This window comes from Eurosta solidaginis, chromosome 3 (genome assembly GCF_040869045.1).
Source record: "Eurosta solidaginis isolate ZX-2024a chromosome 3, ASM4086904v1, whole genome shotgun sequence".
In the NCBI taxonomy this organism is placed as follows: domain Eukaryota; kingdom Metazoa; phylum Arthropoda; class Insecta; order Diptera; family Tephritidae; genus Eurosta; species Eurosta solidaginis.
Genome location: NC_090321.1, coordinates 184,469,125 through 184,487,798, shown reverse-complemented (window position 1 = coordinate 184,487,798; position 18,674 = coordinate 184,469,125). Strand labels below are relative to the sequence as shown.

Genomic DNA, 18,674 nt, shown 5'->3' with positions numbered 1-18,674 from the left:
CGATATCTCGAAACGGCGTCCACCTATGGAACTAAGGATTACTCCCTTTTAAAGAACTCATTAACACCTTTAATTTGACACCCATATCGTACCAACGCATTCTAGAGTCAACCCTGATCCACCTTTATGGCTATATCCCTAAATGGCTTCCACCTATAGAACTATGGCCCACTCCCTCATAAAATAATCTTTAATGCCTTTCATTTGATACACATGTCATACAAACACATTCCAGGGTTTCCCTCGGTTCATTTTCCTACATGGTTATTTTCCCTTATGTTGTCAAGCTCTCAACTGAGTATGTAATGTTCGGTTACACCCGAACTTAACCTTCCTTACTTGTTTCAGTATAATATTGCTTCTGCTTCTTGAACGAAAGTAAAACTGGTATCGAAAAAGTGTAAACATCAGCTAAACAACCATTTAATAAACAAGAATTAGCGGAGAAAGTAAGAGAAAAAGTTAATATGGGTTAAAATACTAAAAATCAATCGAGATATCTGCTGCTGCAAAAACAAAACAAAAACACACACATTCACACTCGTAACTAAGAATGTTGCGGCGTTAACAATGCTAAAATCCAATAGAGGTTTGTTGCTTAAGTCTTTTGATTAATAGTTTTATACTCTCGAGCAGAATTTGAGTTTGTAGGTTTTACGCTGATAAAGTACTTTACACGACTCGATGGAAGTGTTATATATACATATGTACATACATATTCACAATGTTTTTTACTTCAAAAATTTCATTTACATACATACGTATATTTTTACATACATACATGTGTAGATGTTTGCACATACATTTTGGCATTTAGGTCACGTTCGGGAACACGACATAGAAATGGAAAGAAATGTAGAAATCGATTACTACGTTGTAATTGTGTTGGCATGCGCAGTGAAAGACGTTTCTTTAGACCGAAATTAGTTCAAGCCCCAATCAATATTTGCAAATTAACACAAATTCAGTGACAGTCGGCGGGTGAGTTGGTTGAAAAAGGGGCACATTTCTCAAAGCAAAATGACTGATTACTTGATTACGGTGTGCGGTTTTTCTTAATAGCTTTCTTAGTTTGAATGGGTCGGATAGTTTTCAGTTCTTTGTGTGTTTCAATTTATATGAGATAGTTGCATGGCTTAGTATTTGATACGACAGCACTAGAAAAATGAATAGACAGCTAAGAGCATTTTTTTATTTGCTTTGCTAGGCTTTCTTTTATTTCCTCAATCAATTAGTTATTTGTGAAGAATTTATTAAAGGAAGCATTATTTAGGTCACCCACATACACATGCAAACTTGCATATCTCCGTACTTGAATAATTTCTTAGCTTCATTACTGTTTTAAAAGTGTTACACACATGCTGCCTTTATGAAGGCTGAGAAGCCAAGTGGAGGGTGGAGCCGTGTGTAGAAGTCCACGAAAGTGGGGAAAGCTTCTGACCGCCATTCACCTGGGAATGGCCAGAGCGATTATTTTTCCTACTGTTAAAGCAGCTCACTACTGCGGGTCGCTTGCGGCCAAGTATCCTCTGGGATGTTTAGCGGTGAGCTAATGTGAGAAGGCGACAACGTGGCTAGGCCACTCTGACATAATCGGTTTAAGGGCTAACCGGGAGATGTCATCGGCAGCGTCTGTACACCTCTAGGCGCGGCTGCAAGCGGGAGTCTGTCTTGGAGTAAGCGGCTCACTATATAAACGTGCAAGTAATATTTTAACCCCCGCTGACCGGGTTGTGCGCAGGGCTTGGGACCCGCCACATATAACCATATTCCAATGAAATATACCAACAAGCCTCTCTATTAACGACGATTATGGCAAACGTTTGAAGGACAATGAATTGAGGGCATGCACCTGGGACGTCCGCTCCCTGAATGGGATTGGTGCAGATGCCGGTCTGGTTGATGTCCTCGTCAAAGCAAAATCTGACATCACCGCCATCCAAGAAATACGTTGAACGAAGCAAGAAAGAAAGAAAATCAAAAACTGTGACATCTGTTTGAGTGGCCATACGAATAAGCGCAGTTTCGGAGTCGGATTCGTGGTGGGAGAGCGACTTTGTCGCCAAGTGCTGGCGTTCACGCCTGTGGACGAGCGTCTCGCCGCTATTTGAATAAAAGCAAAATTTTTTAATATATCATTCATCTGCGCTCATGCGCCGACAGAGGAGAAAGATGATGAGATGAAAGACACTTTTTATGAACAATTACAACGCACATACGAGCGCTGCACCCGTCATGATATAAAAGTCGTGCTTGGCGACTTTAACGCCAGGGTGGGAAAATAAGGTGTTTTTGGCCCTACAGTCCGCAATTTAGCCTACACAATGAAACTTCTCCTAACGGACTGAGGTTGGTTGACTTTGCCGGTGCTCGAAACATGGTCATATCCAGCACGAGGTTCATGCATAAAAAGATACATCAAGCTACATGGCTGTCACCTGATCGAAATACTCGCAATCAGATTTATCTCGTTGTGATAGACGGACGGCATGCCTCCAGTGTTTTAGATGTCCGCACGATCCGAGGACCTAACATCGGCTCGGACCATTATCTCGTTGCAGCCAAAATATGCACCCGCCTCAGCGCGGCTAAAACCAAGGAACAAAAAACACAAGGAAAGCTAGACGTCGAAAAGCTTCAATCACAACAGAATGTCAATGATTTCGCAACTCGATTCTCACACCTGCTCTCTGAGAGCACAACTCATCCTGAAGGAATACAGGAGCAGTGGGAGCATATTTTCAAAGCACCTCGTACTGCCGCCGAGGAAAAAATTGGTTACCGGCGGGCACGAAAAAACAACTGGTACGATGAAGAATGCCGCATTGCAACCGAAAGAAAAGACGCCGCCTACAGGGCTACGTTAAAAGCGAGCGCAACAAGGGGAGTGTGTGAACGCTATCGTGAGTTGAAAAGGGAAGCGAGATGCTTTTTCAGGAAGAAAAAAGCAGAAGCAGAAAGGCGTGTGTGCGGGGAGCTTGAGCTGCTAGCCACCAGGAATACCGCCCGAAAATTTTGACAAAAAATACGGCGACAGCCGAAAGTTTTAAGACCGGGGCAAACTCCTGTAGGAACGAAAATGGCGACCTTGTAACTGATGTCCAGAGAGTGCTTAGATTATGGAGGGAACACTTCTGTGCTCTCCAAAATGGAGGCAGCGATTCGCCGCGCATAGATGACGAACCCGATCCCACAGTCGATAATGATAGAATATATGTCCCCCGCCCGATTATGACGAAGTTAGAATAGAAATAACCAGATTGAAAAACAACAAGGCCGTGGGCGCTGATGGATTGCCTGCGGAGCTATTCAAGTACGGCGGCGAGGAGTTGGTAAGGCGCATGCAGCAGCTTCTTAGCAAAATATGGGCGGACGAGTGCATGCCCGACGATTGGAACCTAAGTGACCTTTGCCCATTCCACAAGAAGTGGGATACTGCAAAATGCACCAACTGTCGTGGAATCAGCCTTCTTAATATCGCATATAAGGTCCTTTCAAGTGTTTTGTGCGAAAGATTGAAGCCCACCGTGAACCGGCTGATTGGACCTTATCAGTGCGGCTTCAGAGCTGGTAAATCTACCATCGACCAGATTTTCACAATGCGCCAAATCTTGGAAAAAACCCGTGAAAAGAGAATCGACACACATCACCTCTTCGTCGACTTTGACTTCGACAGCGCGAAAAGGAGCTGACTATATACCGCTATGTCTGAATTTGGTTTCCCCGCAAACGGCTGTGCAAAATGACGTTGTGCAACACCATCAGCTCAGTCAGAATTGGGAAGGACCTCTTCGAGCCGTTCGAAACTAAACGAGGTTTCAGACAGGGTGACCCCCTATCGTGCGATTTCTTTAATTTGATGCTGTAGAAAATTATACTAGCTGCAGAACTTAACCGCACTGGGACAATATTCTATAAAAGCGTGCAATTACTGGCATATGCTGATCACATTGATATCATCGGCCTAAACACCCGTGCTGTTAGTCCTGCTTACTCCGAACTAGACAAGGAAGCGGTAAAAATGGGTTTGATGGTGAATGAGGACAAAACGAAGTACCTGCTGTCATCGAGCAAAGAGTCAGCGCATACGCGCCTTGGCAACCACGCTACTGTTGGCAGCCATAATTTTGAAATAGTAAAAGACTTCGTTTATTTGGGAACCAGCAACAACATCAGCACTGAAATCCAGCGAAGAGTCAATCTTGCCAATACATGCTACTTTGAACTAGGTAGGTAATTGAAAACTAAGTTCTCTCTTGGCGAACGAAAATCATACTCTACAAGTCGCTTATCGTACCCGTCCTGCTATATAGTGCAGAAGCATGGACCATGACAACAGCAGATGAGGTGGCTTTGGGAGTGTTAGAGAGAAAAGTTCTTCGAAAGATGTATGGACCCTTAGTGTTTCTATGGGAACCCGCCTATGGAAGCGGAGGTAGACGGCGGCCCCCACTCTGTTAGAAGGACCAGGTGGAAAACGATTTAAACTCCCTTGGTGTACCCAAATGGCGCCGGTTGGCGGAGCGAAGGAGAGACTGGCGCGCCTTGTTGGATGGCCATAACCGTTTAGACGGTTAAGCACCAATTAAGTAAGTAAGTAAGAGAAGCCAAGTATGAAAGCCTGACTTTGGCGTGTTTGTTAAATAAATTATTCGCATCGTTATAACTAAATTAAGTAAAGTGATTGGTTTTGAGAAAAGCAATTTTTCACATCGGCCTTACGACTCGTTTACTTTGTTGCACTAAAATACTCATGGGAAATTTCATATAAGTTATAAAGTCTTTAGAAATGTGAGCAAAGGGCCAATATCATTAAATCTAAATGAAAATGAGTTTTATGCGAAAAAGTGAAATGAGTTTTTAAAAATTTCATTTGGAAATGCTCATACAAATTAGGAAGTATGCGTGAATTACATTCACATTTATATTAAAAAAGAAAAAACAAAAAAAAAAAAAAAATGAAAGCAAGGAGAAAGAATAATTAGTCTAGAAGTACTTTTTGCTGAAACTTAACACATTAGAGTGCCTCGTATAAGTCGGGGTTTGTTTTGCGAACATATTTGCTCATGGTATGGGAGAATACAGAATGTAGGCGGAAGTGCAGTCAGTGTACTGTAGCATAATGTGAGAACAATTTTCGTCGACAATTGAGGTGGACGCCATTTAGGGATATTGCCATAAAGGTGGATCAGGGTTGATTCTAGAATTTGTTTGCAGGATATGGGTATCAAATGAAAGGTGTTAATGAGTATTTTAAAAAGGAGTAATCCTTAGTTACATAGGTGGACGCCGTTTCGAGATACCGCCATAAAGGTGGACCAGGGGTAACCCTAGAATTTGTTTGTACAATATGGGTATCAAAAGAAAGGTGTTAATGAGTATATTAAAGGGAGTGATCCTTAGTTCCATAGGTGGACGCCGTTTCGAGATATCGCCATAAAGGTGGACCAGGGGTGACCCTAGAATTTGTTTGTACGATATGGGTATCAAATTAAAGGTATTAATGAGGGTTTAAAAGGGAGTGGTGGTAGTTGTATAGGTGGTCGCCTTTTCAGAGATATCGCCATAAAGGTGGACCAGGGGTGACTCTAGAATGCGTTTGTACAATATGGGTATCAAATTAAAGGTATTAATGAGAGTTTTAAAAGGGAGTGCTGGTAGTGGTATATGTGAAGGCGTTTTCCAGATATCGACCAAAATGTGGACCAGGGTGATCCAGAACATCATCTGTTGGATACCGCTAATTTATTTTTATATGTAATACCTGCCAAGGTTTCAAGGGTTTTTTATTTCGAACTGCAGAACTTTTTCATTTTCTTCTACTTAATATGGTAGGTGTCACAACCATTTAACAAAGTTTTTTCTAAATTTATATTTCGCGTCAATAAACCAATCCAATTACCATATTTCATCCCTTTTTTCGTATTTGGTATAGAATTATGGCATTTTTTAATTTTTCGTAATTTTCGATATCGAAAAAGTGGGCGTGGTCATAGTCGGATTTCGTTGGTTTTTTATACCAAGATAAAGTGAGTTCAGATAAGTACGTGAACTAAGTTCAGTAAAGATATGTCGATTTTTGCTCAAGTTATCGTGTTAACGGCCATGCGGAAGGACAGACGGACGACTGTGTATAAAAACCGGGCGTGGCTTTAACCGATTTCGCCCATTTTCACAGAAAACAGTTATCGTCATAAAATCTATGCCCCTACCAAATTTCAAAAGGAGTGGTAAATTTTTGTTCGACTTATGGCATTAAAAGTATCCTAGACAAATTAAAAGAAAAAGGGCGGAGCCACGCCCATTTTGAAATTTTCTTTTATTTTTGTATTTTGGTGCACCATATCATTACTGGAGTTAAATGTTGACATAATTTGCTTATATACTGTAAAAATATTAAATTTTTTGTTAAAATTTTACTTTAAAAAAAATTTTTTTTTAAAGTGGGCGTGGTCCTTCTCCGATTTTGCTAATTTTTATTAAGTATATATATAGTGATAGGAGTACCGTTCCTGCCAAATTTCATCATGATATCTTCAACGACTGCCAAATTACAGTTTGCAAAAGTTTTAAATTACCTTCTTTTAAAACTGGGCGGTGCCACGCCCATTGTCCAAAATTTGACTAATTTTCTATTCTGCGTCATAAGTTCAATCCACCTACCAAGTTTCATCGCTTTATCTGTCTTTGGTAATGAATTATCGCACTTTTTGCGTTTTTCGAAATTTTCGATATCGAAAAAGTGGGCGTGGTTATAGTCCGATATCGTTCATTATAAATAGCGATATGAGATGAGTGCTCAGGAATCTACATACTAAATTTCATCAAGATACCTCAAAATTTACTCAAGTTATCGTGTTAACGGACGGACGGACGGACGGACGGACGAACGGACATGGCTCAATCAAATTTTTTTTCGATCCTGATGATTTTGATACATGGAAGTCTATATCTATCTCGATTCCTTTATACCTGTACAACCAACCGTTATCCAATCAAACTTATTATACTCTGTGAGCTCTGCTCAACTGAGTATAAAAATTGTGAAGAGTGAATGCGATTGCAATGAAAGAACTATAACTTTTACTTTGTTAGACTTAAATTGATTCGGCTACAGAAGTGCATGCCAAAAGAAAACAGGAGAACTCTAAATTGAAAGCTCAAACGTTAATAAAATTCTCCAAACATTTTCTAATTGTTTTGATAACGTCTTTAAGACTGGTCTGCGTGGTTCCAGTTACAAAGTTCATTGAAGTTTTTTTTAATTATCGAATATAACATCAATAAAAATATAATTGAGCAAATTTGATAAACATTGCCAGTGCTATTTTCGAGCTTGTAAGTGTAAAATATTCCAAAAGAGAAATACCACTCTGAGAAAAATTTATGCAGCAATGAGATGTGGCATTGGAATGGTCTGTTAAAGCGAAGCATCAACGCAGCAATCACTGCATTAGTGTAGCTTAGTACCCCAATTCCGTAATCATGAGATTTTCAAGGCCAAATTCAAACAGCTGTCACTTTGACTGTTCTGATTACAGCTCTAAAATTTCCCAAATTTTTTACTATATCTCTCTAAAATTTACTATCGGCTACAGAAAGGAAACAAATCTCGCTAATAAATTTATATTAAAAAAATTTCTCTTCTTTTGGCTGCTAAAGAAATTTCCATAAACCAGAACAAGGCAATAGTGCGAAAAGGGAAAGTTATAATTATTATAAATGAATGACCGATGCTGTTATACTTACATACCTTTAAGCTTATAATATTTATAAGTATATAAGTAATTATGTGCAAATAACCGAATAAAAATTAAGGTTCACATGTTGGTTTGGCAGTTAAGTTGTTTCGAGCCGCATTTCTTTTATAAATGTTTACATATTTGGTTGAATTCTACATACGAATATTTTTTACTTGTCTTTGATTTTTTGTAAATCGACAGTGTTTTTTTACATATGTATGTGTAGATTAATGTTAATACCTTCCTATTTAAGCGATGATGAAAGTAAATACAGTAACAAACTTTACCAACAACAAAATGATAACTGAGTTATGAAAAATCATAATTGGTTGAGTAACTTACCTGGGTTCACGCCCCGGGCAAAGCAATATCAAAATTCTAAAGTTTTTTAATTTAGAAGAAAATTTTTCTAAGCGGGTTCGCCCCTCGGCAGTGTTTGGCAAGCACTCCGAGCGTATTTCTGTCATGAAAAGCTCTCAGTGAAAACTCATTGCAGATGCCGTTCGGAGTCGGCTAAAACAAGTAGGTCCCGCTCCGTCAATTTGTAAGAAAAATTAGAAAGGGGCACGACGCAAATTGAAAGAGAGGCTCGGCCTTAAATCTCTTCGGAGGTTATCGCGCCTTACATTTATTTTATTTTTTTATGAGGCGAGAATACTCCCCATTAGGAAGAGAAATGAAATGCTGAACAAACAGTTTCTGTTGAATACCCGGAAACCTGGGCATCACAACAGACATCTCATTGATGAGGCTAAACCTCCCAGGGGCTTAAGGAATCATCTCCGTAAGCATTATGGGGAAATACGGCACCTGAGATTACTGCCGCATGAAGCAAAAAAAGACAAGCAGGTCCTCGGTGATATCCGCAAACAGGCGTCGGACCTCTATGTCGGGAATTGCCCGCTGAATCCAGTTCTTAAAGGAAAAATACTCAGAAATTGCAAAAGAGGAACGCATTCTCCTAATTTGTAGAAAAAAATTAAAAAGAGAGCACGACGCAAATTGGAAGAGAAGCTCGGTCTTAAATCACTTCGGAGGTTATCGCGCCTTTCATTTATTTATTTTTTTAAATTAATTAAATTATTTTATAAGCTCGAGGCCTTATAAAATAATTTAATAAATTTAAAGATTGAAGGCCAATAATAATTAAAAAAAAAATTTTTTTGTAATATAAAAGTGAATGGGACTGGTGAGAAAGGAAAAAGGAAAAAAGAGGAGCCGACCAAAATATTTCCTTTCCCTATTTCGAAGAGGCAAGATTTAATTCATAATTCTTTGTGCTAATAAATATCTTTGAGCTAATGGACATGCGCAGATTAAAATAAGTAGGAGCATGACTATCGTGAAGTGGTGTGCTCGTCTACGTCCTCAACGTCCAGGGTTCAAGTCCCGGGAAAAGCAACGTATTGGATGTACTAAAGAAAAAAGTTTTCCTGTTATGAATAATCTTTTTCATTTACATATGTATATGTCATATATTTTTTTTTAAATCGAATACAATTTTTGTCAAATTAAATCAAACTCATTTTTATTTCAATAATTTCGGGCTTTTTTAGAAGACGTTCGGCGGCTTCTTGTCGGTAGAAAGCAGAGCTGATAGAATCAAGTACGACTTAACATAACAAGTACTGAGTAACTGAAAGCACTTATACTACCAAGTATAAGTACACTTTATTCCGGAACCCGAACCCAGACCGAACGTTGCCACAGACTGATGATCAGACCAATGAGTATCGCGACATTCGCAATCAGCATCTCGTTAAAGGCCAAGAGGCCTTATGAAAAATTTGAAACTTTTTGTTTAATAGCTCTTTCTTTCATGTTAGATTGCATTTTTATTCTCAGCTGAGCAGAGCTCACAGAGTATATTAACTTTGTTCGCATAACGGTAATCGATAACGGCATAAACTAATCGAGATAGATATAGAGTCCTATATATCAAAATGATCTGGGCGAAAAAAAAATTCATTTAGCCATGTCCGTCCGTCCGTCCGTCCGTCCGTAAACACGATAATTTGAGTAAATTTTGAGGTATCTTGATGAAATTTGGTATTTAGGGGCCCGGGCGCTCGTCTCAGATCGTTATTTAAAATGAATGAAATCGGACTACAACCACGCTCATTTTTTCGATATCGAAAATTTCGAAAATCCGAAAAAGTGCGATAATTCATTACCAAAGACGGATAACGCGATGAAACTTGGTAGGTGCGTTAATCCTATGACGCAAAATAAAAAATTAGTAAAAAATGGGTGTGGCACCGGCCACTTTTAAAAGAAGGTAATTTAAAAGTTTTGCAAGCTGTAATTTGGCAGTCGTTGAAGATATCGTAATGAAATTTGGCAGAAATGTTACTCCTATCACTATATGTGTGCTAAGTAGAAAATAAGCAAAATGGGATGACGAACACGCCCACTTTAAAAAAAATTTTTTTTTAAGTAAAATTTTAACAAAAAATTTAATATCTTTACAGTATATAAGTAAATTATGTCAACATTCAACTCCAGTAATGATATGGTGCAACAAAATACAAAAATAAAAGAAAGAATGGGCGTGGCTCCGCCCTTTTTCATTTAATTTGACTAGAATACTTTTAATGCCATAAGTCGAACAAAAATTTACCAATCCTTGTGAAATCTGGTAGGGGCATTGATTCTATGACAACATCTGTTTTCTGAAAATGGGCGAAATCGGTTGAAGCAACGCACTGTTATTATATACAGTGGACCGTCTTTCTTTCAGCTCAGCCGTTAACACGATAACTTGAGCAAAAATCGATATATCTTTACTAAACTTAGTTCACGTACTTATCTGAATTCACCTTATCTTGGTATAAAAAATGGCCGAAATCCGACTAGTACCTTTAATTTGATACCTATATCGTACAAACACATTCTAGAGGCTCCCCTGGTCCACCTTTATGGCGATATCCCGAAATGGCGTCCACCTATAGAACCATGGCCCACTCCCTTTTAAAATACTCTTTAATACCTTCCATTTGAAACCCATATCATACAAACACATTCCAGGGTTACCCTAGGTTAATTTTGCTAAATGCTGATTTTCCCTTATTTTGTAATGTTCGGTTACACCCGAACTTAGCCTTCCTTACTTGTTGTAGTAGATAGAATGTTTAGTAGCTCTAGGTACCACGATAGTTTTCGTTGCGTTGATTGCGAGATTGCTAACTAAGCAGTTTTTTCATAAAGCGGAGAAAGGACACATACAAGACCGGTAACAAATTGGTAATATTTGGATAAAAATCGATAACTTTTTGAAAATATAATTATATCTTTTCTATAAAATATCTCAACTTTTCGATGGTTAGATTAGGTTGAAGTAGGCGGTCAATAAAGACCTTACCTAGACTGAATATGTCCACAGTGTTATTAGAATTTGATTGACGACCAAACGGATGAACCCCAATCAGGTGCCACAACATATTTTGTAGAATAACTCCGTCCTCTTGGCAAAGATTAGTAGTTTTCTAGGACCCAGCTTAATTACTGCCTTAATATATCTGGCAGCTCTGGCGCCCCTAATAGCTGGAGCCTTTACCTGGCGAGCGCAGGACATGAACACAGAACGTGCTGAACCGTTTTTCCTCCGGCTCATACTTTCTACACTTGCTGTTACTGACGAGGCCTAACTTATAAGCTTGTGACGCCAGAAGGCAGTGCCCAGTCAGTATGCCCATAGTGAGCCTTATGTCTCCTCTCTTCAGAGATATGAGCCACTTTGTGAGTCTAATATCATAGGCTCTGCACATGATCTTAGAAAATTTTCAGCCTCGCGCTTCTCTCTACGCCTTTTCTGTTTGATGGATCATATGCAACTCCTGTCTCCTTTTGATTTCTCCCAAACGGATTGGGACGTCTATCGTCAACTTAGCGAGTGTCGCACCCTCCTTCGCCAACTCAACGGCCTTTTCGTTACCTTCTATCCCTTTGTGACCGGGAACCTTGTAAAGATGTATGGTCCGGCCTGAGCGAAGTTTTTCCAATGCTTCTTTGCATTCCAGGACCCTTCTTGATGAAGTACTGTGTGAGATTTTTGCCGTAATCGCACCCTGTCTATCAATATATAAATTGACGTGACTGCAGCTTAAGCACGCTTCCCCCAGAATTTCTGCTGCTTTATTCACTGCTATAATTTTCGCTAGAAAAACGCTGCAGTAATCTGGCAGTCTGTAGGATCTTCTTATTTCTAGACCGAAACAGTAAAGAGCAGACCCAAGCCCTTCCATTAATTTGAAACCATCCGTATAAACGTGTATGGCATACTTTGTCATTTCTGCATCCCGGCACCAAGCCTCCGGCTCAATTGTGGCCCAATATCTCTTTCTAAGCTCAGGCACGGGACCATATATTCCGCTTGCCCGATATTATGTGGCCCTATACTGCTGTGCCCATAAGGCCTGCACTCAAGCTGCCCAAGGCCTTAAGCCTTTGTAGAATGACATCAAATGCTGCTGAGGGGTAGCCTTTAATTCTCCCGTTATGCTAATGATTTTGATATTCTGCATACCCTCTCAAGTTTTTTGGGATACATACTTTTTTTGTGGCTGTCCACCAAACAGGAACCCCATAGTAAAGAATGGGTTTGACTATGGCCTAAATACTCAATGAGAGAGTTTGGATGATAGGCCCCACGTGCATCCCAGCATTCTCCTACATGCATCGAGTGCAGGGAGGATTTCTTCGCTTTCTCTTCCACATAGATTTTTCAGGACAACTTACTATCTAGTATAACTCCAAGATACTTTGTGCTATATTCTTCTTGCAGGGTTACCCTCCAAGCTTAGGCTTAGTCCAATTTTCCACTTTTCGACGAAAAATCGTTAACTTTTGGTTAGCAAATCGGTAACTTTATAACTTTTTGATAACAAAACGATAACATGCCAATAAGAAATCTATTAAACTTCGATAAAAAGTCGATAACATTTCAATAAGAACCCAATCACTTTTGGATGATATCTCGATAATTTTTCGTCAAAATAACCTATACTTTTTCGAAGCTTGTCGATAACTTTTCGATAAAAACCCGAAAACTGGTCTATAAAGAACGATAGTCGAGCAATTAATGGTGTATCTTGCAATTTCCGCCCTATGGGAACTGTCCCTGCATGTCACTCACAGATAGTAACTTTTACATTTCACAATCGAGCTTCCTTAGCAACTTACGCCCTTTCTTAGTGAGTTCCATTTTAAAATTCGATGTACTCAAGGCTCGAGTGAAACTAGAAATTTCATGTTGTTTTACAAATTTTTCCTTTTCAAAATAGTTATATGTAGTGTTTGTATTGATTTATCAAATTAGGATATATGCATTATGATTAAATGAGCATAAAACAACGCCCCAATAACCTCGACACAGAAAAATCTAAGAAATTGCAAACATTTGCAATCAAGTTTTATTCTCTTCTTTTACAACCGAATAAATGCAGTTTAGCTAATTCGTATTTGGAATGCAGCAAAGCCCAATCGACCTACCGATAAAACTTGTTTTCCTGATGTGGCTGGCAAAAATGACACAAACGCACTCACCTACACGCAGCTATGGAGAATATAAAGGAAAACCGGCAGTAATAAATGCAGCTATGCAAATGCCACTTATAATGGTAATCTTTAGCAGTTTCCTGCGTTGAATTTCTTCAACATTTTTTTTATTTTCCATTACTTTTTATATTTTATCTCATAGCCTTTGTTTGCCCCGCATATGGATGCGTGTAGTTATATACTCATGTGCCTACATTTGACTATAGGCCAAAGTCAAGGCAAAAACAAGAACTCAAAGTAATATATTTGCACACATATAATGATGGAGATAGTTGTTGTTGTTTTTGGTTGTAAATGCCATGCAAAAAATATTACAATCTTTGAACACTTACCATGCAGGTCAAACAGAAGATAACGCAGCAATGTTGGTAGCAGTAAAAAGGCCAAAGATACGATCCAATGGAAATGACTATCTCTATCTACACTTGTGCCACGTTTGTTGAGTGCGGGTAACTGTGCTGTGATGCCACTTGTGGCGTGCAGCCGGCCAAGTTTTAAGTTTTCGTTGATGCTGTTGCTGACACCGTTGTAATTATTGTTGTTGCTGTTTTTGCACGCGCACTCTACTACTTTAATATGACTTTACATAAATTGCTTTGTCTTTGCAGGTATTTGTGTGTGTGTATTCATTTGTGCTAGCAATTTAAATATCTACACAATTTACAACGCATGCGCGCCAGTTTGCTTAACGTTTTTGCTGCTGACAACTATTTATTTGTTATTTTGTTCTTGTGTTTTTTGTTTTCTTTTCAAATTTTGCCGCTGGCTACCTCTGCTTCATAATGGAATGATGAAACGCGAAATACTGTTCTGACTTCAAATGCAGTTAGTTGGTCGTCGTTGTTATTTTACCACTTGCCATTGAGTGACTGAGTTGGTCTACCGCTTGAACTGCTTGTGGTTGATAGTGGTTTTTGAGTTGTTGTTAAAGCTTTTCTTTTTTCTCTGCTGCTGCTGGCCCTACTGTTTTATGCTGTTATTATGTAGCAAAACTTTTGTGTGCTGTGCTGTTGCACGTAAAGTTGCTCAAAGTCATTTTTTTTGATACTTAATTGCGTGCTGCTCTTCGCAAGAAGTTGACCGGTGTAATATTGAAGACGCAGCTCTTGTGTTATGGAGTTTAGAGAGTGTGCGATTGAAGAAGTGGAAGTTGAACGTTTGGATGCAGATGAGAAATCGCTTGAAATATGCGGATGCGTTGCTCAGCTGGTGTGGTTATTGTGGATGGATTATTTCTTCGGTGAAATACCTTTTTGCGTTCTTGCACTGGACTGTGGATTGATTTTATTTTAAGTTTAAATCGGAGTGTTGGTTAAGAGGTTCATTCTTTTAGCACTGCTGTTAAAATATTAATGATTTTTAAAAGCTGATTTTATTTCGTATTTAGTTTAAATGTAAAGTTTGTTTTCAGTTGGTAGTTAAAATCTAGGCTGAATCGAAATAAAACCAAACAACTGAAAGCATCTAAAAGGTAGAAGGTCTGTACTAAAACCATGCATGCGCACATACAGCTCGAAGATATTATAATGCCCTGTTCCAGGATCGATCCCAAGGCAGCTCCATGTCACTAGAGATCAACTTTTAGGACAAGCAATTTTTTATAAATCTTTGTGTAGATAAAAAGCTGCCACCCAACAGCTACCATTTCCGTTTTAAGTTTCAGTTAAGCCAAACTCACGTAAAAATATATTAAGTTAATCCTCGCAATGAAATACAAAATAAGTACATGGTATGACTTTCTACAAATTGCAGGGATTGCACCGGCATGATTTAAGCCGACTCCGAACGGTAGCTGCAAGGTAGATGTATTATCACCGAAAGAAACTTTTCTAGAAACCACAGCTTATGGGCGACCGCGCTTAGAAAATATTTTTTGTAATTAAACAACTTTTTTCAAAATGTATGACGTTGCTTTTCACAGATTGGAAACCAGAACATTCGGCGTGGTGGGCGAAGCACTATACCACCTTATTACAGCTTGCAATAGTACCATTTTATCTATCAAGCTGAACTATTCTGCGTTCCATTGAATTTTTGATGACCTCATGGTAAAAAATACATTTTTTTATCCATTGCAGAGACAAGAACACTACTGGAGCGATAATATCCAAATCGTTTTAAAGCGAGAGATAATCTTCCCAATTGAACGCTTATAGAACCAAACACAAAATCAACGTTCACAGACTTGAGATTTGATATAATAGCATCTGTTGCTTGATAGGCAGAATTGGTACCACATGCTTCTTAAAATGACATTTTTCGAGGAGAAAGAAACCGATTTTCGGCTCTCCTAGACTAAAATAGAGACCATATCTTCTCTGATAATATATTTTCTTTCAAATTTGTTAAGACGGGTTAGTACGGAGAGAATAAAGGAGGAGGAAAAGATAATGGTAGAGACCAAGTGATCGACTGGAATAGAAAGAGTGAGAGGAATAGCGGAGGGAGGTATAGAAGTAAAGGAAATGGAATGCACAGTGAGGGAAGGAAGAATAGAAATAGAAATAAAGAATAGAAATGAAGAAAAGGAAGAATTGAGATAGAAATAAAGATATAAACCGAGTCGGAGAAAGAGAAAAATGATGATATAGAAATAGAGTTAAAGATAAATATATATAATTATTTATATATATAATGGGACAAAGACAGAGATGCAGATAAAGATAAAGATATATATTGATAGCAATCGAAATAGAGATAGTGAAAGAGTTAAGTGCTTTCTGATGTTTTATTTTTAATTTGTAGATAAACGAAATGTCGGAGTTGGGCCGTCTTTCTTCTACTCTATAAATCAGAATTCTTGACTGCGTAACCCTGATGGGGTTGGATAAGAAGTGCTGAAGATATGAAGGCAAAAATGTCCTTAATATTTCGAGGCATTGTTTTAAGTAATTATTTGTAATTCTAACTCGACTAAAGAGCAGCAATTTTGTAAATAGAGCAACTTTGGTATTGTTAGGAAAAGTGGTATAATAAATATAATTCTTCCTGAGCAAAATTTTGCAGTAATTTTTATTGAATACGCATTTGAAAGTTGAGCCAATTATATTCTTCACACTGAAAATCTGTAGCTTTGTCGCATATATTACTGCTCAGTTTAACACCAGTTCTCCTTCCACTCCTTCTTCACGTATTTGTAGTTCCTTTGTTTTAATGTTGGTTATGATTTATTTAGGAACGTTTTCTTCTCGGGAAAAAATATGCCGAAAGCGCTCGTGATGAGTATGACTTGCTAAGCTTTTTACAAGAATCAGTACCTCCCTGGATGCCGACGTTGTAAGTCCCCAAGATTTTTTACAAGTTGACCCGAGGGCTAATAACACCACTTTTCAAAATAAGTTTTTCGAATTGCGCTTTCTGAAAAGTACCTTGCATAGGTTTTTGCAAGAAAACTTGCGATACATAATTTTGTCTATAATGCCTCCTAAAATCTATGTGAATAAAGAAGAAGTTGCCTCATTAAAACCATGAACGTGGTGCATACCCTTGCAACAGATATTTTAATAAGGAAAATGAAAAACAAAAACATGTTTTCTGCATGATTATATTGATTATGATAATTAAGGTTTATTTAAAACTTGCAGACCCGGCAGACATTGTTCTGCCCTAAATTTGGTTTATCTGCATACATTTTAATAAGCCTTTTCCGTCTAACTCTTCCCTCCCCCTCTAAACTTTTCCCTTATCATTGTATTCACTCCTCCCTCCATATTTTTCGCTTCATCTATCTCCATCTTCGTCTCCTCTTTCTCAGTCTCCTTCTCTCTTTTCTCTTCTCTGAAGTTTTTCTAATTCTTCTTTATCTCTTATTGCCAGTCCCAGATGGTGGTATGTATTTTGTTCCAGTCCCATTCCGAGTCGCAGTCTCAGTCCCAGTTCGTCTCTGGTCTACTTCCCGGAAAAAAGCATCGTAAATACTAATATAGGCAAATTTATATACCAAATTGCAGGCAAATCGAATAGGACGTATGTAAATAGGTATGTGGGTATTATTAATGCATGTCATTATTTCGGATTCGCATGCATATTTATCAGTTTTGCCAGGTTGATGCGACTAAATCGAATATCACAATGAAAATTACTTTAAAGCTCTCAGCAACAGCTTTCATTTGATATCCACAATACACACACATTCTAGGGGTATCCGGGTCCATGTTTTGGCCTATATCTCGAGTCCCTAGTCATACAACGGTGTAAAACTTGCTGTGTACTAAAACACATATCAACAGCTTCAATTTGATACCCATAATGTAAAACACATTCTAGGTGTATTCTGGTCCATGTTTCGGCCTAATCTCGAGACCCTAGTCACCAATAGGTATGAAAACTACCTTGTACTAAAGCACTCATCAACAGCTTCAATTTGATACCCACAATGTAATAACACTATCTAGGCGTTCACGGGCCCACTTTTTGGCCTATATATCGAGACCCTAGTAAAACAGGATATGGAAATTACCCTCTACTAAAGCACTCATCAACACCTTTCATGTGTTATCCATATTCTATAAACACATTCTAGGGGTACCCGAGTCCACGTTTTTGGATATATCTCGAGACCCTGTGCATCGATCGCAACCAAACCTATGTGCAAACCACCGCGTAAGGTATACGGAACATATGTGAAAGTTTTAACAAAATCGGCAGGATAGTTTTTGATTCTATATACAAAACCGGCATTCATTTTTATATATATAGATGTAAAAAAAAAAATAGGGAATTTTATTTGCGTTGCCACGCTTCCAATTTCCACATAAGTTTAAGAAAAAAACAAGAATATGCTTTAACCCCTTTGAATTTGATTTGAAAATTCATGCCATGAAATCTCAGTAAGTTTACACACTTACACTATTCTTAGGTGGTTTATATAACTATTATTTTTAAACAATTTATGCAGATATTATCTTGTTTTTCATTATTTCTTTAGACTCGTGATTGATGTTGATTTATTTATTCCTAATTCATTTACCGTTCACTCACTCCAATTTGAAATAATAATTTAAACTACTTCCGTTAGTTAATTTAGGTCATTGCTTTCACACTTATTCTTTTTATTCTTACGGCTTTTATGTCTATTTGTGTAATAATTTTATTTAATTAAGTTTTTATTCACAGTCATTCATTGCATAGCGGTCATACGACCTTTTTGTTCTTTATTCTTTTCTAATTTATGAGCACTTAAAGAACTTAACAAGCAAATATGCTATTATGAACAATTGAAGACTAGCATAGGTCTTAGTAGATATACATACACACATATATACATTCAGCTGATCTTGAAAGTGTACATTTGTAGATTTGCGTAATATAAAAAAAATAATAATACATTTTTTCATAGCATAAGTAATGAGTTTCTTAAACTTTTCTCTTCATTGC

At 38.1% G+C, this 18,674-nt stretch overlaps 1 protein-coding gene across 3 annotated transcripts in view; it reads right to left on the bottom strand.

The window, feature by feature from the left end:
• Positions 1-18,674, bottom strand: part of Np (Notopleural) — a 118,800-nt gene that overhangs the window by 91,512 nt on the left and 8,614 nt on the right. For 2 of the 3 annotated variants that reach the window (XM_067774238.1, XM_067774240.1), the window contains exon 2: positions 13,631-14,636. The exons of the other annotated variant lie outside the window; for it this stretch is intronic. In XM_067774238.1, coding sequence (XP_067630339.1) covers positions 13,631-13,633 — 3 coding nt within the window. In that variant the 5' untranslated portion in view covers positions 13,634-14,636. The remainder of the gene's footprint in view (positions 1-13,630; positions 14,637-18,674) is intronic. 3 annotated transcript variants of the gene reach the window in all.